The 25,553-nt window shown below is 40.9% G+C and overlaps 1 protein-coding gene across 1 annotated transcript in view; it reads right to left on the bottom strand.

Moving 5' to 3' along the window:
• SLC13A1 (solute carrier family 13 member 1) overlaps positions 1-9,261 on the bottom strand; it is a 96,233-nt gene extending 86,972 nt beyond the window's left edge. The window contains exon 1 of the mRNA XM_066262192.1: positions 9,070-9,261. Coding sequence (XP_066118289.1) covers positions 9,070-9,168 — 99 coding nt within the window. The 5' untranslated portion in view covers positions 9,169-9,261. The remainder of the gene's footprint in view (positions 1-9,069) is intronic.
• Positions 9,262-25,553: the final 16,292 nt, after the last annotated feature.

Below are 25,553 nucleotides of genomic sequence, written 5' to 3' on the forward strand. Positions count from 1 at the left end.
AGGGAACACAACAGAATCACTTGGGGCATTTTTCAGAATATGGTAAATGAATGAGGGTACAGTGTGGCAAAACTCCCTAAATCTCAACAGTTTAAACAACCCAGGTTTATGTCTTGCTCAGTAATCCAGGCAGAGGGGGGCCTCATCTCAATATACAATACACTATGGTAATTGCAAATGCAGGAACAATAGAGCAAGGCAACCCATGCACACACTTCTAAAGATAGGCGATAAAGACCATGAAATAAGCAATGCAAATGGCGGCACTGAGAATCAGACTTGTGTTTAAATCCTTCTTCTCCCTTTATAGACTACGTGACTCTGGGCAAATTACTTAACCTCTTTGAGTCTCTACTCATCTGTAAAATAGGGATGATAATATTGACTTATTGACTATTTCTAATGGTTATTATGAAGCTTATAGTGGACATTCACATTTATTATTGTGACCAAACTAAATATATAATAAAAATGTACTATGAAAGGAAAAGAAGAGCTGGTGGAAGACACACCCTGCTGTCGTTACACCAACATCCTTGTCTGTCCCTTAGTAGCTCTTTTCACTCTGTTTGAAGTTGCTTCATTTTATTACCCCTGTCTCCTGCATCCCGGCCTTCCTAGAAGATCTGGCTTCATTCTCCACACCCTTCTATCATGAAAGATCATCAGTCTATCTATTCAGCAGAATTATCAACTATCTACCATGTGACAGTCACTGTGTTCGGGGCTGGAAGAAACAGAAAATAAATACTATATTCCATACTCTTTAGGTATTTACAGTCTATATGGGAAGCAAGGATAAAAGCAAAGTGGAATATATACACTGTATACTCTAATAGAGGCCAGTGTATCCGTGATGCAATGAGAACGAGTACGATGAGACTGTTTCCATACCAGCCTGAGCTGCTCTTCCAAGAACAGGGTAAAGGAGAGGGTATTCCAGGAAAAGGATGCTGCATGAGCAGAGACAGAGGCACTGATCTTGGGGATTCTAGGGACTGCAAAGAGGGAAATACTACTAGTGTGGAAAATTTGAATGGGGCTGGTAGGTATTGGGGGTTTGGGGGAGGATTGTCAGGACAAATAAATGGCAAAATTTTAAAGATCCATCAATATATGCATGTTTGTTTAGATATTTCCCCCCTGTGTGCATAAGGAAGCCCTTAAAGAAGTCTGACCAGGGGTATGATAAGATCAGGTTGGCATGTTAAAAATAGTACTCTGGCAGAAGACTTTGGAGGAAGAGTGTGAACATGGTCTATGAGAGAAAGAGATGAGGTCAGCCTCAAGCAAGCAAGGCCTTCTAGAAAGAAGATGGGGAAGCAGATGGGTGGAGCAGGGATAGAAGATGTAAATCAACACAGATGGAGTGATGGGAGCCAAGATAAAGCTATTGAGACAATACCTAGGTTCAGGCCTAGCAACTGGACATATTCTTTAAGATAAAGAAAATAGGCGGTCCTGGCCTGTTGGCTCAGTGGTAGAGCATCAGCCCAGCATGTGGATGTCCCAGGTTTGATTCCCAGTCAGGACACAGAGGAGAAGTGACAATCTGCTACTCCACTCCTCCCCCTACCTCTTCTCTTTCCCTCTCTCTCTCTTCCTCCCCCACAACCATGGCTCGATTGGTTCTAGTGCATTGGACTCAGATGCTAAAAATAGCTCAGTTGTGAGCATGGCCCCAGGTGGGCAGAGCATGGGCCCAGAGAGAGTTTGGTGGGTAGATCCTGGTCGGGGCACATGTGGTAGTCTGTCTCTCCTCCTCTCCTCTTACTTAAATAAAAAAAGAAAAGAAAAGAAAATAGGAGCAGCAGGTCATGGGCAAGTGGAACTGTTAAAGGTTTATTCACCTGTTGATTACACATCTGTAACACAAGCATGATTTTTATTACTGCACAGCCTTCTTGTGTGAGTCATATTTGCCCTAGTATCCATTGACTTTTCAGCCATTGTATGAGCTACTTGAAGGTATGAACATTAATTTAGACTTCTGTTTAGATTTCATAGTTTTTAGCACAACACTTTGGGCTTAGCAACTTCTAAGAAAATATTTATATGATAAAAATATATCAAATCTGGATTTTTTTTGGCTTTGTTCATCTATCTCATTACTGTTAGCACGAGTTCTATTTTCTCTTGCCCTCCATCATTGTGGTGCTTTCTTGTGTTCAAAATAGTCACTTTCCTAGAGTTTATGGCATTTCCCCCTTCATCTTATATTCCTACAATATTTTATTTATTTTTTATTTTTTGTATTTTTCTGCAGTTGGAAACGGGGAGGCAGTCAGACAGACTCCCGCATGTACCCGACCAGGATCCACCCAGCATGCCCACCAGGGGGCGAAGCTCTGCCCATCTGGGGCGTCGCTCTGTTGCAACCAGAGCCATTCTAGCACCTGAGGCAGAGGCCACAGAGCCATCCTCAGCACCCAGGCCAACTTTGCTCCAATGGATCCTTGGCTGCGGGAGGGGAAGAGAGAGACAGAGAGGAAGGAGAGGGGGAGGGGTGGAGAAGCAGATGGGCGCTTCTCCTGTGTGCCCTGGCCGGGAATCAAACCCAGGACTCCTATACACCAGGCCAACACTCTACCACTGAGCAAACCAGCCAGGGCTTATTCCTACAATATTTTAAAGCAACATTTAAAATGATGTCAAATGTTTCTAATAAAATATTTGATTTGGCCCTTTAAAAGTTCTTTATTATTTGACTCTGATTAATTAGCTCTGTCGGTTTTAGAGCATCATCCCAAAACACCAAGGTTGCAGGTTCGATCACCAGTTAGGGCACATAATGGAGGTGACCAATGAACATATAACTAAGTGGAGCAAAAAATAAATGCTTCCTTCTCTTTCTCCCTTTCTGTGTTTCCCAAAAATCAATCAAGAATAATAAAAAAGTAAGTTCTTTATGTTTCTTTGGCATTTGTCCCCTTCCTCTTCTTTCACTTGTAGTATTTTTAAATCTCTTCCCACCCACTTTTATTTTCTTTATCAGACTTCTAGGTAGGTCCTTTATCCCTTTAAAGTTTACAGTTCTTTACAAGCACTGTGTTTCTCCCATCTGTTTAGTTTATTTAGATTCGGCACCATAAGCCTCTCATTATGTATCATTTCTTTTATTTATTATAATTTCTACTCAAATTAGGAAATTGATGATCTTGAAAATGAATATATTGTGAGGGGAACAGCAGATGAAATAGAGTCAGCCCTTCACACTGGATTTCCTCCCTCCCTGAGCCATGCCGTCTGGTGAATCACTTTCTTACATGAATTGTCTGGGTTTAGGGCTAAGGGATGGAGCTTGGCTTCTTCCCATCTTTGTCCTGCCCTGCTATGTTGACTCTCACATTCTCTTCTTTTAAGTCTCTCTTGGTGTAAAATGTTTTCTAGAGAAATCCAGAAATACTGGAGAGAAAATTGAAATCAGGTCTTGGATTTACAACTAGTCAACTAGAGAATGCTGCTTACTGACTCTGTGGCTGCTAATTAATGGATACTAGACAGATGGAGACACCTGGAAGAAATGTTCTCCACAAACAAAAAATAGCATTGTACAATATCCTTCTCTTACTTCTCCTCAAACAAACCTGGCTTTCTTTTCTATCTTTTGGTTTCATTATAGAAATGCAAAGAAAATCCAAGAACTGGAAAAAGAAGTGAAGAAACAGCACAGAGTACTGAGAAGAGTAACAATAAACAAGATGTTGGAAATAGTCACAGAAGAACAGTGTTGCATGAGAATACCACTGGAACTAGAAACATAGCCTAAGCTAGTTGTAACAAGTTTTTATCTAGGAATATTTAAGAAATTTCCTTTCTGAAATGAGAAAAATCCAGTGTACTTATTAACTTCATTCAAATATTTACATAAATAATAATCATATTACAGGCTTGTTTTACTGATCAGTAACTACTAATTGGAAAACTACCATGATATCTAGGTAACAATTAAAAAGACAGCATTTCTGATGATTTAGCATTAAGCAATAAAAAAGATAAGATTCTATTAGTAAAGTGACATTTGCACCAATGTATTAAGGGTATACTTATTACCACTCTGGAAGTTATAAGATACAGATACTCAATTGTGGTTGAGATCACTGGCTCTAGAGTTGGACAGATATTGGTTGGATATGTTAGGTAGGACATGGGCCTCTCAGTCTTCAATTGTCTGGAATGTACTTACTAAATACTATTCTTGCTAAATGTTAAAATGTAGCACAGTATTTTGCAGATCAGCTCTAAACAGGATCAACTAGATAGGAACCCAACCTGGTAAGTGTAGCCAGCTCCAAAAAAGAAATCAACAGCTAATTGGCCAATGTATATAAGGAATGGCTAAGTCTCCCTTCAGGTACACAGAGCTCCCTATAAGTAAATGAAACTACCTTGCCACAACCACAGCTCACTTTAGAATAGCTGGCTAGCTCAGTGGATAGAGCATTGGCCCGGCATGTGGACATCCCAAGTTTGATTCCCTGTCAGGGCACACAAAAGAAGCAACTGTCTGCTTCTCTCCCTCTTGCTCTTCCAGCCAGTGGGAAGATTTGTTGAGCATCAACCCCAGCACTGAGGATAGCTCAGTTGTTCCGGCCTCAGGTACTAAAAATAGCTCGTTTGATTTGAGAATGGCCCCAGACAGGGGTTGCTAGGTGGATCTCAGTTCGGGCACATGCAGGAGTCTGTCTATCTCCTCTCTCCTCTTCTCACTTAAAAAATAAGAATAAAATAAGTAAAAACTAAGAATAGAGCACCTCAAGTGGCCAACCTCTTGAGCTCAGTTACAGAAACATCTTAATAGTCACATTTGGCAACCTATTTACTTATTTCTGTCTTTGTTTCTAATCTGCAAAATTGGACTAATAATAAAATCTAAAAGATTAAATTTCAGTTTCTGTTTAATTTACGCCCATGAGCTTCTGGGGTGAGGCATATTCTCCTTCGCTATAAAATATCATTTCCATGAAAAATAAAACACACAGCTTTAAGGTCTCTTCCAACTTAAGAATATTAAGATACCAACTTAATGAATGCCGTGACTCATGGAGAACACTTAATATGGAAGGGAAGAGGACACCATATACTGACAAGAGCTTGTACAGCTGGGAAGCACCCTGGGACATGATTCAAATGACACACATAAGAAGACCAACAGCTACTTCAGTTCTCATGGGCTGATAACGAAAAAATAAAATATACTGCTCACAAAAATTAGCGGATATTTCAAAATGAAAATGAAGCGATAAAAAAAGAAACATTTGATTTTTTTTATTAAACAAGAACTGCAGAATATCAAAAAACAAGTCAAAGAAAGTTGTTCAATTATGCAAATGAGAATCAAAACCAACTTATTTCATTGGTGAAAATGCTCTATACAAAGGGCTGGAAGCACTGGACGTTCTTTCTGCACGTTCCCTGATCCCCTAATTTTTGTGAGCAGTGTAGAATATGTATTGCTAAGAGAATCGCTTTGAAACAGAGTCAGGAAACTATTAAGGAAGTGGGACCAACAAGACTTGTGCCTCAGTTCTCAAAACTGCTATTATAGTAAGTTGCTAAACTGTTGCTAACCTCAGCTCAAGGCTCAGTCATAAACATCCTGGAATGACAACGGCCGGCGACATGGACTTTACCTCCTCCTTGTAATTTGCATCTCCCCTCTTTGCATGTTGGAACTAACCAGTTCCTGTTAACCTAGTCAGCAATCCTTCACTTGCATGACAATTACATTTTGTTCTCTCCAGAGCACAGTTTGAGTTGCTACCTGAATCTGCCTCTCCTGATGGCAAATTATTTGCTAAAATAAATGCCTTATGTTCTGTATTACAGCCTGAACCTCTCCTCTGGTTAGCAAGGCCCATCCCCAGTGACTAGAATCGCTGCAATTTTCTTTCTTAAAGATATTGGATAGCATGAGGTCAATTGGGAAAATGGTTACAGTATTGCGTATTGTGGTCTGACCTGTTTTAAGCATCATCATGAAGAGAAATGCCCGAGCTGTTGATAAATGATTATCAAGCCACACTAAGTAACTCTTCAAAATAGGGGGTAAATCATCAAAAGTATAAAATATCAAGAAGACCAAAAGAAAACCACAGTGGAAGGGTCCATTAAGGGTTCTGATAGAACCCAAGTTCAAATCTGGTTTCTACAAAATTCGTGTGACCTTTGTTGTCCCACGCCTTTGAGCATCACTGTCCTCAAATGGAAAGAGAGAGTGATAGAACAGAGGCGATTATCTTATTATTTATAACTGAAATAAGATAATTTAGATAAAGCAACCAGCAGAATGCTTGGAACAGAAGCAAGCTCCTCAGAGTGGACTTCTTCTTTCCCTCTTTGAACATTGCATTAAAAAAACCACTGAGGAGCTCTCATTATTGATGCCACATTTTGACCTGAGATGGAATTAAAGGTCAGTCTAGACCAGTGGTAGTCAACCTGGTCCCTACCGCCCATTAGTGAGCATTCAAGCTTTCATGGTGGGCGGTAGCGGAGCAACCAAAGTATAAATAAAAAGATAGATTTAACTTAACTATTGTAAGTTGTTTTATAAAAATTTATTCTGTCAAACTTAGTGAAAATCTGACATAAAGTACTTGGTAAGTAATTATTATTATATGCTTTAACTTGCTGTAACTCTGCTTTATAAATTTTATAAAGTAAAGTCACTTCTATACTTTATAAATCACCATTACTGTGAAACCGGTGGACGGTTAGAAAATTTTACTACTAACAGAGATACAAAAGTGGGTGGTAGGTATAAAAAGGTTGACTACCCCTGGTGTATACAAACAACTCAATAACTAGAAGGAAATTGAAAAAAATAAAAGCGCCAGTCAATAATTTATTGCTTGTTGGTTCTAGATCATGTAGATTTATTTTATTCCCACAAAGCAAAACTAACATTTTGTTTTGTGTGAATCTTTAGTTTTTCTGTTACTGTGTGTTTAGAAGTGTAAGGTTCTCCAGTTTGGTAACCTAAGTTTTAATAAATTGGTTTGGATTTGTGTCAAAGCAAGTCTCTACTTAAATTTTATACCCTCCAAAGGCCCATATTCTCTGGGGGAAAAAAATTCTGCTTTCATTGTGAGCAACAGTTAAAATAATACTCTGAATTTAATGGGCAGTTGATTAAATGATTATGCATTCAGAGTAGCCAAAAAATGAAATTTTGTTATTGTACTAGGAAAAAATCTTCTTGTTAACATTACTTGAGTTTTAACAAATAAGTTGATTAGAGAGAAAGGAAAGAGAAACACAGTTCATTAAATGCCCGGCCCTTAGTGTCCCCACAGACGTAATGTCCTCTTATCACAGCACCTGGAAAAAATCAATGACTGCCTTTCTTAGCAAGAATGTACTTTTCAGTTAATGAACCATGCGCTGAAGTCATGGCTGTTTATTTATTTACTTGTTTTCTCTGAAAAGGATGGATGATAGTCTGAGTGTTCTGGGTTTATACGTCAAAGAAGCAGCCCAGATGGTAAGCAGCTGTGGCCTGAGTTTGTCTTAACAAGCGTGGTTTCCTATTTCCACGGCTGGACAGTCAGGACCTATGCCGAGACTAACAAAGAGATCTTACACGATAGCAGGGGTCCGTCTAGGAACCGGGATGGGTTCACAGTAGGATCCAGCTGGGTGTGGGGGACCTCAGGACCAGGTTGGAACGAGAAGACGTCATATATGCTAGGTGAAGTAACAACTCTTCAAAGAGGGTAGAGGGTGGGCATTCAAATTACAGCCCCATGTCTGACACTCCAATTTGTCATCTAAAGCAGTGGTTCCCCAACCTTTTTTGGGCCATGGACCGATTTAATGTCAGAAAATATTTTCACAGACTGACCTTTAGGGTGGGATGGATAAATGTATCACATGACCGAGACAAGTGTCAAGAGTGAGTCTTAGATGGATGTAACAGAGGGAATCGGGTCATTTTTTAAAAATAAAACATTGTTCAGACTTAAATATAAATAAAATGGAAATAATGTAAGTATTTATTCTTTCTCTGCGGACTGGTACCAAATGGCCCATGGACCTGTACAGGTCCGAGGCCCGGGGGTTGGGGACCACTGCTCTAACGGATGCCGGACACTCCTGAGGAGAGCTTCAAAGCCAGGAGAGTGGGAGGGGCAGGAAGGAGAAGCAGGATTAGTCACACGGACGGGATTTGCAAAACAAAACCAACCCAACCAAAAACAATTGACTGTGTCTGCTGTTTTCACTAGAAATTCTGTATAAATCTGGGGGTTCAGAACAATGTTGGACCAATAGGAGTGAGGATGGGGTTCTCCCCTCCCTCCACAAAGGACCAGGAGGCCTCAACGCAAGGGGATGCCCAGCTGGCCGGTTGCCCTGAGAGCAGATGACCTGCATTTGGGCAGCAGAGGCTGGTCCCTTTGCCGGCTATGCAGGTAGAAGGAACCTCAGCAGAATCAAAAACGACAATTCTTTGGCTCCCATGGCTTTCTTTCAGGGATTCCCAGCTTGGTGGCCAACTTCTGCAGGTGGCTGCTGGACCCATGGTATTAGAATGACAGAGATTCTCTTTTAATCCGGAATGGTATAGCCTTGATTAATCCTTGCTTCTCTCTACTCAGAGAAACGGCATCATCGTGGGAGTTGCACCTGCTGTGAAGGCAACGCACGAGGCAGACCCACGCCGCCCTACTCCCTGTGTGCCAGGCTCTGGGGATGATAAGTGCTCACTGATTTGATTCTCACAAAACAGAGGCCCTGAGAGCTTGAGTAACTCACCCAGGCCACACAGCTTGTAAGTGGTCAACCTGGGACTCGAAGCAGGGCGCCTGTCCTCTTACCAGCCGGTGACATTCGTCATGACTGGCACAGAGAAGGCAGTCACAAAGTATGTACTGATTCAAGTCATTTTACTAAGAGATTGCCACTGCACTGAGTTTGTCATTCTGGGCGTTATACACTGACCACACTTAGAAGCAAACAGAAAAATGCTTAGAAGTATACCAGAATGAACTAAAACCTGGGCCAACAATAAAGGACGATGAAATAAATCAGGAAATCCACCAGTTTGTTCTCCAGAGTGGCACTTACCTTGCTTTGGAGGATGACTGGCAGGGGCAGTAAAATCAATGGAGTGAAAAGAATGAGGAGAAACCGGCGATAAACCCAAATACAACTGAAGAGACTCATTGTCTTGAGCGGGCATCTATCATAGTGTTCTTCTCAAAATAGAGCTGAAGTTAAATAATCAGCCTAGATTAATATTTCTCCAGCTCCTCATCTTCCCCTATTGCCCTAGACTGACCGGCAAGAGTTAAAATTAAACCCCAGTCTTTATTGTTTTACTGTCGCAATTAACATAAAGTGATAAGCCAAACATTTGCAAGAAATCAAAGACCATTTGCTGGGATGGCTTTAGAAAGGTAGAATTGTTTTTTATTTCCCCCTGTTTTCAGTATTCACAATAACTGAAACATAGACTGGCCAAGTGTATATCTCCAAGGAGGAGACAAAATAGTAAGGCTGGTTGAGTTTGCCCACCATGAAGGGCCCCTACCCCTTTCGATGTTCGCTGACTTGTGGGCTTCCCAACAGAAGCACCACCCTTAGGTGGTGCCTCGAGCAATACTTGACTGGGTGTTTCTGGTGCCTTTCCTGAGAAAGCACATTTTCCATGTGTGAATAGAAGCAATTTCAACAGTAAGCATTTCGCTGCAGGGGTAAGTTTTTGGTACACAGGATTTTTCGGGAACTTCTCAGATAATGTATGAGGCAAATTTCTCCACTGGCCACGTGAAGTTTGACCCGTAGAAGAACTCCTGACCTCTCTAATTCAGGAATCCTTGACTCACACTGAAAAGGTAATGCTGCTTCCAAAATCGAGTAGCGTTCATTCTCCCTGATACCACACTCAGTTGCCCAATGATTCCTTCACAATTTGAAAGCAAGTTTCTGTGACACTGTTGACTCTTTTCATAAGAAACCAAAAGTTACCTTAAAGCAGGTGTCCCCAAACTACAGCCCTGCCGCATGCGGCCCCCTGAGGCCATTTATCCACCCACCCCACCCCACCCCACCGCACTTCCGGAAGAGGCACCTCTTTTATTGGTAGTCAGTGAGAGGAGCACTGTATGTGGTAGCCCTCCAACGGTCTGAGGGACAGTGAACTGGCCCCCTGTGTAAAAAGTTTGGGGACCCCTGCTTAAAGCCTTATCTAAGCAACCCCCTGCAAGACTTTTTCAAGACTGAGTTGATATTATTGTGCTGATACTGACTAGATAACCACAACGGAATGAACCACGAGGGTGTGTGCATGCACACATGTGCACTTGTGACAATAGGGACTGTTTTGACAGCAACACAAAGGACCTGTTTGAAACTCCTCAGGGCTAGGGACTTGGGTGTGTTTCCTATTGTGTTGTAAATTAATCCTCTAATAAACCTCAACTAAGCAATAACTATGTCCCCAGCCCTAGTTATAAACAAAACACATTTTCTTCTATAATTTATAATCTGTTTCTTTCACCACAAATAACTTCACTTCTATCTAATCTATGGTTAGCATTTGGACCTTATCTCTAATTCCATACTAATGTACTCTGCCTTCTTTTCCTGTTAAGGAAAAGAATTCTTTTCACCAGCACTCACTGTATTTTTAATGTAAATGAAAAAGCATTATTTTCCTCTACAAGTTTAAATTTCTAAATATAGTGATTCAGGAAAATTATAATAGTAAGCAGAAAATGTCTTGAAACCAGAAAGGCACATTATATCTAGAATTTCTCAGACAAAAAGAGAGGGTAATTATAAATAACATTAGTAAAAAAAAAATAGTGGGCAACAACAAAGAGGCAGTAATAATAAATTGTGTTTAAAATCACATTAAATACCTTGGCCGGTAGAGCATCGACCCAGTGTGTGGATGTCCCAGGTTCAATTTCTGATCAGGGCACACAGGAGAAGCAACTATCAGCTTCTCCACCCTTCCCCCTCTCCCCCTCTCCTTTCTCTCTCTTTCTCTAGTCCTCTTTTTTCCTCCTGCAGCCATGGCTCAGTTGGATCAAGTTGGCCTTGGTTGCTGAGGATGGCTCTATATCCTCACCTCAGGCAATAAAATAGCTTGGTTGCTGAGCAATGGAGCAATGGCCTCAGATGGGCAGAGCATCACCCCTCAGGGGTCTTGCCAGGTGGATCTCTGTTGGGGCATATGCAGGAGTCTGTCTGCCTCCCCTGCTTCTCATTTGAGAAGAATAAAATAAAAATTAAAAGCATATTAAAGGAAATGAATTATCCAAAGCAGTTCCAATACTTATATTTTTCTACATAATTACATTTTTAAAACTATTTTCTGAAGAAACCATTTCTGTTGTCAGATTTCCCTCAGTCACCTGGTAAAGACACAATAAGCCTCACTTTCTCGTCTGAGAGAATTTTACTTTGTGACATGACATCAAAAATAAAAAGGCATTTAGAGAGACATTCAATAGAAATGGGGAATTTAAAGTGAATACTGGGGAACAACAGTATTCAAACTGGAGTGCCTAAAGAAAAAACACTTGACATTTCTCAGGGCCTCCTTTCCGTGTCCTAGTTTCCCTGCTCTGGTCCCCATTTCTCACCAGACAAAGGCTTGTGGACCCTCCTGTTATGAGCTGTGATCTAGCTAGCTTTATCTTTAAGGAAGGGAGGGGAAATAGAGAAACAGACTCCCACATGGCGTCCTAACCAGGATCCACCTAGCGACCTCCATCTGGGGCCGATGCTCTACCCATTTGGAACCCATGCTCCCAGCTGAGCTATTTTTAACACCCGAAGCAGAGGGTCCATGGAGCCATCTTCAGCACCAGGGGCCACTGTGCTTGAGCCAACTGAACCATAGCTGTGGGAGGAAAGGAAAGAGAGGCAGAGAAAAGAAGGAAGGGGAGAAGTGAAGAAGCAGATGGTCACTTCTCCTGTGTGCCCTGACCTGGAATCAAACCTGGGACATCTGTATGCTCGGCCGATGCTTTACCACTGAGCTAACCAGCCAAGGTCTTAGAGCTTGCTTTTTTAATGTTCATGGAACTTTATAATTAGACATAACTTATGTGAAATTCAGGATTAAGCATAAAAGAAAGATTCTTTCTTTATATATTCTGGCTACCTTCTTAAAGAGGTTAGGTTGTCCAAGATGCTTAAGTTGTGTGGACCATCAACATGAGGGAGTTGGATACCAGTGTTTATGTGGCCAACTTAGATGTTTCTTTCAGGCTTATTTTCTTGCTGTTCCTCTCTTAGGCCACATTTAGTCCCAAAATTGGGCTTTTCTCTAGTCCTTTCCCTTTTCCAAGAATATCCTTCTTTTCTGTGTCTTTAAATTCCATTCATCCTTGAAGTTAGACCTTGCAGCGTCATCTCAAATCTCCTGCTGTCTGTAAATTTATCCTGACAATTCCAGTCTTTGCCCAAACCTCCAATTCCTGAGTCTCTGCACATCTACTCAGGAGGATCCTTGGCTCAACTGCATTAGGGATAATCTGAGTGCTTGATAAAAATGCAGATTTTTTTTCTGCCAAATTAGATCAACATGTGGATTGGGAATCTTCATGTTTCATTGGCTTTCCTCACAGTTTTATGTGCACTAACACATAAGAATCATTGAGTTAGTATCTGTAAGGCACATTTTGATCCGTGAGTAGACTGACTTATATATTTTGCTATTTTAATAATGCATGTAAGTCTTACATCCTCAATAAGATTGCTAACTCTTTGAATACAGGGGACATTAATTTCCTTCCCTTATGCCCCTAGCAAAGTGCCAGGGACAAGTGAATACTCAATGAAAAGTTAACTATAAATATAAATAAATGGAAACCAATTAGCTTCATTGCTTATATATTATAGGTTACAAGAGCAGTTCATCAATAAAGTTTTCAAGTTTGCAAAGAGATATGGCTTGTTCAGTGAGGGACTACTTGCTCCATTGCAAAATTGTCCATAAACACTTAAATGAGGAAGTGTGCATATTCAGTATACACTTTGTCTAAGGTGCGGGAAGAATTGCAGTGCTTTTACTTTTGGTGAAAGCAGCCAGGTGCATTTGTACATAAGTAGTCAATAATATTATAGTTACTATGAATGGTGTCAAAGGGGCACTAGACATATCAATGGGGGCATCACTTTGTAAGTATGTAAATGTCTAACCGCAGTGATGTATACCTGAAACAAATACATTGTTGAATGTCAACTCTAATTTACACACACACACACACACACACACACAAAGAAAAAAGACATGCATTTGCTTCAATTAGGCACTCCTACTTTCATTCATAGTTTTTAGAGTTCAAGAAGTATGTCAGGTTTAGTCGATTACTATTGTTGATATAATTGAGCCAAGACATTTAAGTCAGATTTTCTCCTGATAGTCATTTGTTTCTTAGCCTTGACAAGTCACTAATTTTGAAGCTCACTCATGGTGAACCCTCACTTACATATTCAGGTTACCTTCATAAGTTCTATAACTTCCAGACACCGCTCTGTGGAAGGTTTACTCTTTGAGGGCCCTATGTGAGTTGTGCCCAAAGCACTTTTAAATACTATAAAAATGAGATCATTTCCCCCTCTTTTTAACTGGCATCCAGAGTCATTTACCTTGGCACCGTTTAATGTTTTCAATGTCTTCCTGTTTGCTTCTCTATTTCTTAAGGTGGTAAATCTTCTTGCCTGACTGGAGGTGGCACAGTGGATTGAGCATTGGCCCAGGATTCTGAGGGCCACAGTTTGAAACCCTGAGGTTGCCAGCTTGAGCAAGGGGTCACTGGCTTGGCTTGAGTTCCATGGTCAAGGTACATAGGAGAATCAATCAGTGAACAACTAAAGTAAAACAACTACAAGTTGATACTTCTCATCTCTCTCCTCCTCTCTCTCTCCCTACCCCCTCTCTAAAATATAAAGCAAAATATAAAATAAAATTAAGAAACAGAATTTTAAAAAAAGTGATGAGTCTTCTTGATGAAAGTGAAATGCACAGATAATGTATACAGTGAAGTTTCCAAGCCCTCATCAATTAACTGTATTAGCTTTCATTTTCACTCCCTTAAATAAAGGATACGGTCTTTATCTACTTGAAACCTATATGATTCTATTAACCAATATCACCCCCGATACATTTAATTAAAAAGAAAGAATATTCCTAGATAAAGTAGCTTTAAAAAATAGTTCTTTTCCAAGGTAGAATATAATATACCTTAGAGACTCCATTGTTCATGCACAAGTCCTTAAACACCTAAATTGTTGTCATTTATTATTAACCACAACTTCAATAATCATTCTTCCAATGCTGTAAAGTAAATGACTGACCGAACAGATGAAGATTGAACTGTGTCCTATGACACAGGCGAAGACCTGAACTCCCACGAACTGAGGATCAAAACAGATTCCAAATGAGGGGACCCACCTTCAGCAAAAGCAGGGGTTGCCAGGACACCCAAGCCCAGGAGCGCAGACAGAACTGCTCACACCCTCCGTCAGGGTGGGGGGCATGTTTTCCCTTGAACAAGCCTGACCATGTCTTTATCTCCGGCCCTCTGGGAGATGAAAGAGGAATATTCAGGGATGGAAGGGGGAGGGATGTTGGGAAGGAGGGGAGAAGTGGAAGAACATTCTGGAATATATAGCACACCATAAGAAAAGGAAATTGAATAAGGCAGCCTTAAAATTTCTGGAGCCCTGTATACTCCTGCTGCTTTCCCTGCTCATCCTTCACTCCCCTGCTCAGTCACCTTGTGTAATAGTCATAGGCCAGCGGTTTGGACACATGAGAAGGTACTGTGATTCTCATGAGAATTTTAAGGGGGTTAACGGGTAGCCTAGTACTCTTGGATGTAGCACTTATTGTCAGCATCCAGATGGGAAAGTAGACCAGAATTTAAGGTGCTCTGAGAGGATCACTATGACTATAAGATTCTTAAAAATGGAAGCCAAGGATCCACCAAAATAGATCATATAGAACTGCCATGTGATCCCCATTGATCCAAGTGTTCACACCTCTTGTAAATTTTATACAGTTCAAATTAGTCAGCCAGAAACTGCTTTTGGGTATAGCTAGAGAGGCCAGGGTAAAGAAATGAGTGATATAAAAAAATCTGCCCTGGTAATCTCAGTTCTGCCACAAATTCACTCTTGCTCGCAGACAAATGTGTTCATTTTTCTCTCTCAGAAAAAAGAAAGAAAGAAAGAAAGGTGTTTCTCTCACCATTTTTCCCACCCAAAATATTGTCACTTTGAGCTTGGAACATCTCTTGTCTTTTATAACAATGAAAAGATAAAATGTTAACATAGTTTCTAATGGTGATTTCATTTTAAGCAAAGTAAGTGACATTGACACAACGCAGTTTACTGTCAAGCTGACCCGTCTTCTTTGGAAATTACTTTTTACCTAATGACCATCTGTCATAAACATGAACATAGAAAGTTATGCTGCTCTCTGGCAGAAATTTTCTGTTGGCATAGCTACGACATTCACTATTCTTCACCACTTGGTTTCTGTATTATTTGGGCTTGATGGTTTTGGGTTCAGAATGGTTACTTATAGAGGAAATTCATTGATCAAGGGAAAGAAATATATTCCTTGTGACTACTTATGACCTTATTAAAAGACCCCAAAATTTATTCCAAGTTATTTATGCTCACATTTTTGTACATTTTATTTACCACAGAGCCACAGAGGTACATTTACAGAAGATATACGGTATTCTTCTCCATTGATATAATTGACAGTTAGACCATATGATTGACAGATGCTGAGGACATGGCTAACTGTACACATTTAGCATTGATAAACATGGTATAAAATGATAGTGGTGAGGAGTCATTTGAACTCTGGAAGGCTTTTAAAAAATGAGGCTAATAAGAGTGTACTCAGGTAAAAAATCTAGTGAGTGAATTGATGTGAATAAGATAATGTGCCTTCACGAGGGAGCTTGACATGGCCATCCAGTGGGGAAGACGGTACACTCACAGCATATAATTCCTAGCGGTTTAGCAGAGCAAAAGACATGGGCTCTGGAAGGCAATTAATTCCAACTGCTCTGTTATTTTTCATAACAATTTCCATTTTCATAGTCCCAAAATAACTAATTATAAGTTCTCATGGCAAGAGTCTTGACCTAATGTGTCATTCGCTAGTTTGGGAGAATCACAGAATCTCTGGTTTAAAAATTGTTCAGCCCTGTCCAGGTGGCTCAGTGGATAGAGCATCCTGGCACGCTGAGGTCATGAGTTCAATCCTGGTCAGGGCACATACAAGAAGCAAACAATGAGTGTACAGCTAAAAATGGAACATCTAAGTGGAACAATGAGTTGATGCTTCTCTCTCTCACTCGCTTTTCTTCTCTTTCTCTCTCTCTTGCTCGCTTTTCTCTTTCTTTCTCTCGCTCCCCTCTCTCACATCAATGGAAAAAGTGTTCCTCCTCCATGAAATACTTGTGCCCAAAAGTCCATTCATTCTCAGTCTGTTCTTGAATGCCTCTAATAATGGTTGACTCATCCCCCATTCTATATTTAAGTAATCACCCCTCTCCTTTAAATTTTTTCCTTGACATTGAATCAAAACCTGTCTTTCTGTAGCTTCCATTTACTGTTTTAATTTAATTCTGCTTTGGGGGATCACTGGGATAAAAAATAAAACTACTCTTCCATATGACAGTCTTTAAGTCTTTGAAGTCTCCTCTTATCCATCTGTTTCTATTATTCTTCGTGTCTCAAATTTTCAGACTCCTTACTATCCTGGACACTCCTCTGATAAAGAACATGGAATAAGGCCCTGGCCAGTTGGCTTAGCGGATAGAGAGTTGGCCCAGTGTACTGATACTTGGGTTTGATTCCCAGTCAGGGCTCACAAGAGAAGCAACTATTTACTTCTCTCACCCTCCCTTCTCCCCCTTCACTTCCTTTTCCCCTTCTGCAGCCAGTGGCTCAGTTGGTCCAAATGTCAGCCTCGGGCACTAAAATTAGCTCTGTTGATTTGAACATCATCCCCAGATGGGTTGCCAGGTGGATCCCGGTCATGGCACATGTAGGAGTCTGTCTCACTATTTCCCCTGCTCTCACTTAAAAATAAGTAAGTAAATAAATAAATAAATAAGTAAGTAAGTAAGTAAATAAGAATATGGAGTAATATTTTTCTATATGTCAGCTTGGCTTCTCAGTTCAGCTCTCTTGCAGACGCTGTCTGGTAGAGAGAAGCAGGACTGGCCCATCACCTGTCTTGTTCCGGATGTGCTGCTTATAGTAATGCAGGCTGCATTAAAAAACTTTTTTGTATTTTCCATTACATTGCTGTCATAGTTTGAGCTTATTATCTAATAAAGATTCCAAATCTTTTTCTATGTACTATAGCTAGGTGATCTCTATCCTGTCATCCTGATATATATGTCAGAAGTTTCCTAGTAATTTCCATTCTGTCAAATTCTCACACATGCTTTACATTGTCACGACATTTGTCATTCATCACATACAAGCTATACACATATTTAATGACAGTGCCTTTCATATTTCTATCCAAAATCATTGATGACACATTTCACAGTTTCCTTTCTCCAGATGCCTTCCTTCAAGTTGACATGCTTACAATAGGAAGTAGCTTTTGGATGCTATCATCCACGCACATCTACTGAATGGTCTCCTTTTAGTAGTCTAGTCTAGACTTTGATTCAAGACTGACATTTAGGCCCTGGCTGGATGGCTCAGTGGTAGAGCATCGGCCTGGCATGCAGGAGTACCGGGTTCGATTCCCGGCCAGGGCACACAGGAGAAGCGTTCATCTGCTTCTCCACCCCTCCCCCTCTCCTTCCTCTTTGTCTCTCTCTTCCCCTCCTGCAGCCAAGGCTCCATTGGAGCAAAGTTGGCCCGGGTGCTGAGGATGGCTCTATGGCCTCTGCCTCAGGCGCTAGAATGCAACAGAGCGATGCCCCAGAGGGGCAGAGCATCGCCCCCTGGTGGGCATGCCGGGTGGATCCCAGTCAGACGCATGCGGGAGTCTGTCTGACTGCCTCCCCGTTTCCACCTTCAGAAAAATACAAAAAAAAATAAATAATAAATAAAAAATTTTTAAAAAGACTGACATTTAACTCACAGATGTACAGTTAGTAGCAACAAGTTTGACTGTTGAAATTAGAATGGCATTTACCTGTCTCCTCTTTTTGTGCACAAATCCTATAAAATGTTTAAATTTACCAGCAATTTTGATTACATATCTGATTATATCTACCTTTCCACTCCTTGGATAATATAAAAACCAAAAAAGACAAAAACAGTTTTTCCTAAGATATCAGCTCTTTTCAACTTCGCCAACCAAGTCTTCTTCTATACTTTGAAATATGCATCTCTCTAGAGAAGAAAAGTTAGTAGTTTTACTTATTGTAGCATTGATTTACCCAAAGAAAGAGGACTATCCTTCAATAATTATTCAAAGACAAGAAACATTACTGTTTTCTAGAAAGAAAATGCATATGCATGACTCTATAAACAGATATCAAGCACAGGTGTGAAACCAGCAGTACCCAAAACCACTGGTGGCTGTACTTCCTCTTGGTCACTTTCTTCTCTTTTCTCCTCTTGGGATGTTACTCCCAATAGACTCAGCATTAGCCACTCAAGGATCTCAGCAGAGACTGCTGGGGAAAGACAGACTCTGGACCAGAAAAGACAAAGGCTGAAAGGATTGGAACTCAGAGTCTTCCTTCAGGGGAGGAAGCCTCACCTGAAATTCCAAAGACCCAAGAAAAAAAAAATCAAATTCCTGACGGCTAGCATTCTACATGTATTTGTCATATTGATTTCCAACAGTAATCTGATTTTTACAGATAAGGCTTCAAGAGGTTAGCTAACTTGCTTGAGGTGACTCAAATGAAATCCAATTCAGATCTGTTTCACTCCAAAGCTGATTCTCTTTTCCCGGCTCACAGCTCACTCTGACTTCATATAATTGAGGGTCTAGTGGGAGGGCACAAAGCATAAGGCTCTAAAGGTGAGGACAGCTCAAAACAGAAGAGCTACAGTGACTTCTGAATAGCTAGTCTTGTTGGTTATTTCTTGCCAAAATGTGGGAAACAAGGTGCTGCCGCTGGGAGGTGTCCCTAGGCTAAAGCAACCTGGCTGAGTACACTTCAGTCAGTACAGCTGTCCCGCTCAGGTGAGAACCTTGTTCTTAGAGCAGGAACTGAGACTGCGGTGCAGATGCATTAAGTTAGGAAACTTAGTGCCTGACTAGGCAATTGTGCAGTGGATAGAACGGGTAGAACATCGACCTGGGATGATGAGGACCCAGGTTCAAAATCCCATGGACACCAGCTTGAGCCCAAAGGTCACTGGCTTGAGCCCAAGGTCGCTTGAGCAAGGGGTCACTGGCTCAGTTGGAGCCCCCGCCTCCCCGTCAAGGCACATATGAGATAGCAATCAATGAACAACTAAAGTGCCGCAACTACAAGTTGATGCTTCTCATCTCGCTCTCTTCCAGTCTGTCTGTCTCTCTCTTATTTAAAAAAAAAAAAAAAATAGGAAACTTAACAGAGTTTGGGTGTGAGCTGATAGCTTCATGGCCAGGGAAGTGCCTGGTGGTGGGGACTTAAGGGGACAGTGTATTAGGCTGTTGGGAAGCATACTGTGCATGGTCTGAGAGTTTTCTGGGATATGGGACTTTCAGTGTTAAAATTAGGAGAATCCTAGGCAAACTGAAATGTATGGTCACCCTGTTGTAACACCAGTAAGAATCCCAGTCCTCATCAACCAGAGATCTAAGCATTATCTTGACTTTGTCTTCCCATTCCCAGTCCTCACTCCACCCATCATCAAGGCCACCCCATTTTACTGTTTGTAATGCTCTCCGCTTCCCTAACCTCCCCCATCTTCACCACCAGTGCTTTCCGTTCAGGCTCTCACCATCTCTTCCTGTTCCTGCCTCCTGTCTGGTCTCTGTCTCCACTCCTGACACCTACCACATGATGCATCTTCCACAAGGCTGCCAGAGAGGTCTTCTCAAATAAATGAGACCGCACTGTTTTCCTGCTTGGACCTATCAATGGCCCTCTACTCTGGAAAAAAAAAAACCTGCCCAGTAGCCATAGATAATTTAAAAGGCCCTATAGCCTATGTTCTCATCTTCCTGCACTGTCCTGCTTCACATTGGATGTTTTTCTGTGAAGCGGTTCCCCCCAGCAAACAACCTGTAGTCTTCCTCCCTGCAAAACCTATGTTCTGGTACACCGTCAAGTCTCTGCATCTGATTTTCCTTCACTTAGAGCTTTATTCTAAGCTTTGGCCTCATATAAAATTTGTTTTTCAATGGCCAGTTGAGTCTCTCTCAACTTCAAGATGCTCTCCATATGTAAAACATTCCACGCAGCTGTTTGTGAGTCCTCACCGCACAATAAATGACTACTGCTTGATTTTTGTCTCTTATGGTGATACACTCTTGGTTTGACAGCCACATAGTACCTCTTTTCATCTTAACCTACTTCCTGTTGGTTAGTGACTGTATCATGAGAGCTGACAGGTCAACTCTTTCATATTGAGAGAAGCACTCCAGTTGTTTACTACATAGACAGATACTCAAAGAAATATTATATCTGGATAGTTACTAAAAGTTTGAGAGTTCCTTTCATCTTTCAACTTTTTCTAGACCTTAACTATAACCTCCTACCACATTTTCTCCACTGCCTGATTGTATGACCATCTCCTAGATAAATAAATTTATCCCTGTAGGCTTCCTTATTCTCTCCTTAAAAATTTACATTATACAATCTCATCTCTCTTCCAGCATTTACAGTTTATATTCCAGGACTTACTTGTATTTCCAAAATTTCTTCTCAGTACATAGATTAAAATTTTCCTTTCAATAAATGTAGAATTCTCAAAAATTCCTAGAAAAATCTAGAGATTTCTAATCTTTGATGCTGTTTCTCTTAAAAATAAAAAAGTAATATTGAGAATATAAAAGAAATTATTCAAAGTCAATTCAAAAAGGCAATCAATAGATTTGCCACCTTGCTGTATAGAAGCTCAGGAAATCTGACCTACATAGCTAGCATAGAGGAAAATTTAAGACGATTTTACACAGAATCATCATCCCCTTATAGACCCAGGAACCTGCTACAATCATTCATCCTGGAAGATGGTTGCATAGACATTAAGTAAACTGTTTTTCAGATTTGACTTCTTTGCCAAATGTTTTCACTAATTACCTGGCAGACACTGTTTTGTCTGGAAAAATGCACTTTGAACTTGAGGGAAAGGCACAAATAGTCAAAATAACCAGGCAGTGGTGCAGTGAATAAAGTGCCAGCCTGGGACACTGATGGCCCAGTTTCGAAACCCCAAAGTCTCTGACTTGAAGCCCAAGGTTGCTAGACTGAGCAAGTGGTCACTGGGTCAGCTGGACCACTCCCCCCAGTCAAGGCACATATAAGAAAGCAATAAATGAACAACTAAGATGCCACAGTGAATTGATGCTTCTTATCTCTCTCCTTTCCTGTCTTTTCCTGTCTGTCCCCCCCCCTCTCTCTCTCTCAAAAAAAGAGACTAACTTGGACCAAGGGCAAGAAGGGTCTTTCCAACTTAGTGGAACTTGAACAACTATATCCACATGCAAAAATGAGAAAGTTGGACCTGTCTCACACTTCATACAAAAATTAACTCAAAATAGATAAAAAAAAAAAAAAAAAAACTAAGTGTAAGAACTCAAATTATAAAACTCTTGCCTGACCAGTAGTGGTTCAGTGGATAGCCTTGACCTGGATTGCTGAGGTCCCAGGTTTGAAACCACGAGGTTGTCAGTTTGAGCATGGGATGATCATTGATATGATCCTATGGTCACTGGCTTGAGCTAAAGGTCACTGGCTTGAGCAAGGGATCATAGGCTTGGCTGGAGACCCTGGTCAAGGCACATATAAGAAGCATTCAATAAACAACTAAAGTGTCGCAACTATGAGTTGATGCTTCTCACCTCTCTCCCTTCTTGTCTCTCTCTAAAATAAACAAATAAACAAACAAATAAAACTCTTAGAAGAAACATTGCTTTAAATCTTTGGGACCCTGGATTTGGCATTGGATTTTTTAGCTATGACACCAAAAACACAATCAACCAAAGAAAAACCAGACAAATTGAACATCATCAAAATTAAAAACTTCTGTGTTTCAAAGAAACTGTTAAAAAAGTGAAAAAGTGTCCCACATAATGAGAGAAATATATGCAAATTATCTATCAATAAGGGTCAAATATCTAGACTATATTAAAAAACTATTACAATTCAACACTAAAAAGACAAATAAGACAATTTTTATAATGAGCAAAGGATTTGAATGGACATCTCTGTAAAGAAGATATACAAATGACCAGCATACGTATGTAAAGATGCTCAAGTTCATTGAACAGCAAGCAAATGCAAATCAAAGACATATGTAAATCATATCCACTAGGATGGCTATGATGGTATCTGAAGGCCTTTGTATTTACAATCCCTGCTGATTGTTTGTTATCAAAACAGACAATTTTGTTTTATTTGTTATCAAAAAAGACAACAACAAATGTGAGGAATGATGTAGAGAAATTGAACCCTCACACATGGTTGTTAAGAAGGTAAAATTGTGCAGCCACTCCAGAAAACAGTTTGGGAGGTCCTTAAAAGTTAAACACAGAGCTTCTACATGACACAGAAATTCCAGTCTTAGGTGTATACCCAAGGGAAATAAAAACAGCTCTGCACTCAAAAATTTATACACAAATGCTCTTAGCATCTTTTTCCATAATATCTTTGAAAATTGGAAACAACCCAAATGTCCATCTAATGATGAATGGATAAACAAAAGGTGGTATGTCCATACAGTGGAATATTATTCAGTCATAAAAAGTAAAATTCAGATACATGCTACATGGATTAACCTTGCAAACATTATGCCGAGTAAAGGAAGCCAGACACAAAAGACCACATATTGCATGCCCAGGATGAGCAATTCCTCACAGACAGAAAGTAGATGCTAACATAAATAACATTCTTAAGAAACATAAATTTGGAGATGACGTCAGAGTAATGGCGGGGTAGGAAGCAATACCGATAAATCTCCCCCAAAACTCAACAAGATCTTCAACCAGAAACAGAAAAACCTATCCTTGGAGCCTCCAGATGTTTTGCAATACACGCGAAGGTATGGTCGAGCGAAAAATTGGCTAAATATATAACCAAACCCCAAAGGAAATAGGGAGTAAGAAATGCTCCGCCTTCCTCACTAACCTAAACAGGGCGGCTTTCTCTGGGATCCGTGAATATAGAAACTGAGGCGGGCAAAGGGGGTGAATAGATCCAGGCCGCGGCACAAATGGCTGAACCAGGCTGTGGCACGGAGATCCAAGCCAAGGAAAAATTAATCCTGTGGCAACCCAGGCAATACAAGCTAACACTCGCGCCAAATCCAAACAAAGAAAGACAAGCAGGGCAGCCATTTTTCCCCATCTCCTGGTCGGCGCACGCAGATAGTGGGCGAGAAATTTCTTTCTAAGCCCCGGGAGTGGGTGCCCATGTTACCCCACAGAGAGGCAGAGTCAGAGGCCTTTCTGTGGGCCAAAAGCGGAATCTCTGGGCAGCCCCAGCACCCTGGAAAAGCCGCGCACGGGAGGGAGCGAGAACTAATTCCAACGGTGAAACTTTTCCATGCTGGTAGGGGATTCACTCAGAGGGAAACGTGACCGGCCTCATATCCTGGTCTGCGCGCGCAGATAGTGAGCGAGAGATTCCTCCGAGTGCCTCGGCAGTGTGCGCCCGTGTTATCGCACAGAGGGGCTGAGTCAGGGGCCTTTGTGTGGGCCAAAGCGGAATCTCGAGCCGCCCCAGCGCCTTGCAAAAGCCACGCATGGGGACGGAGCGAGAGCCAATTCCAACGCAGAAACTTTTCCATGAGGTTGGGGGTTTCACTCAGAGCGTGAGACTGCTGGCCGGATATCCTGGTCCACGTGCACAGATAGTGAGTGAGAGTTTCCTCCAAACGCCTCGGAAGTGGGCGCCAGCCTACGTTACCGGACAAAGTGTCAGAGCCAGATGTCTTTGAGTGGGCGGAAACCCCGCCTGATTATGCTAGCAGCTCTGACTGACTGAGCCTTACCCAGAGCCCTGTGCTGAGTGGAAATAGAGTGGGGAGTTGCCAGCTCTTTAAGCCTCTTACTATCCAGGCAGAGGCAGCAGCAACCCCATAGCTGGATTATCAGGCTACTAATTGAGGAAGGAAAGACTAGGAGAAAGGCTCCAGGAACATGGACTCTCTCACTGTCGGAGCCTATAAATGCTAATGAACCTCGACTGCCAACGAGACTAAAGCACAATACATGACATCGCCATAGAGTCTTATCAACTGCAAACCTCTACCTGAGCGTGCCAAAGGGGCAGAACCCAGGGTACAGAGTCACCGACCAGGAAGAGGGAGAGAAAAGAAAAAGCAAGAAGATAACTTCTCAAAATCAAGAATAATCTGCAGACTTTATAACCTATTCCATTTTATTATATTTGTTCGTTTGTTTCTCTTATCTTCATTCTTGATATTTTTTTTCCTCCTCTAATTTGGCCAATTAACTCTCTGCCGGTCTTACTCTCTCCTCTCCTTGAACTACACTACCCATAAGTGTTACATCTCCCATTATCTTTTCTCTCCTCTTCCTTTCTCTCTATGAGGGTTGCATTCCAAAACCCTTAACTCGCTCTGTCTCTCTCTCTCCTCTTTTTTCTTTTTTCTTCTTTTAGTGGTTCCCTCTTTTTTCTCTCTCTCTCTTTCTTTTCTCCCTCTATATTAGTTTCTTCCTTTCTCCTTTACATCTCCTCTCATTCAAACCTCAATAACAAACAAATTATCTTATCTGGGACTCAAACTTATGTTTGTGGCATTTTGGGGGGTTTCTACTTCACCTTTTTAACTCACTAGCAGTGCTCCCATCCCTGGCTCTCCATTTTATCTAGTTCTTGTTCCACTAAATACAATAGTAATTTTTTAATTCCCCCCCCCCCATTTTTCTGTTTTCCTCTTACTCCTCTCATCATAACTCTTAGTCAACCAACAACTAAAAGCAAATCATTTTATTTTTGACCCAAATTTTTTCCTTATTTGCTTTTTGTGGGTCCATACCCCCTTCTTTTTTCTATCTTTTTTTTTTGCCCCTTTATTACTTTTCCCCAATTCAGGCCCTCCATTACAGGCATTGTTTGTTATAATTCACAGTTCACCACAAGTTTTTCTCAAGAAAGAGGGGAGAGGAGAGGAGAGGAAAAAAGGAGGGGGGATATAATTTCCTTTTAAAAAAATTTTTATTTTATTTTATTTTTCTTTATTTCATTATTAATTTTTTTAAAAAAAACAACTCTTTTTGATTTTTCATTTTTTTAACTTTTTATTCTTTATTAAATCTCATTAATACTATCAACAAAACCACCCTCAGATGCCAGTAAGGAAGAGAAAATCAAATATCATGGATACAAAAGAAAGAGAGGTAACACAGCTAGATGAGGAAAAATCTATGGAGAAAAAACTTAATATATTGGAAACCTTGAAGCTAAATG

Source organism: Saccopteryx bilineata, chromosome 2 (genome assembly GCF_036850765.1).
Source record: "Saccopteryx bilineata isolate mSacBil1 chromosome 2, mSacBil1_pri_phased_curated, whole genome shotgun sequence".
In the NCBI taxonomy this organism is placed as follows: Eukaryota; Metazoa; Chordata; class Mammalia; order Chiroptera; family Emballonuridae; genus Saccopteryx; species Saccopteryx bilineata.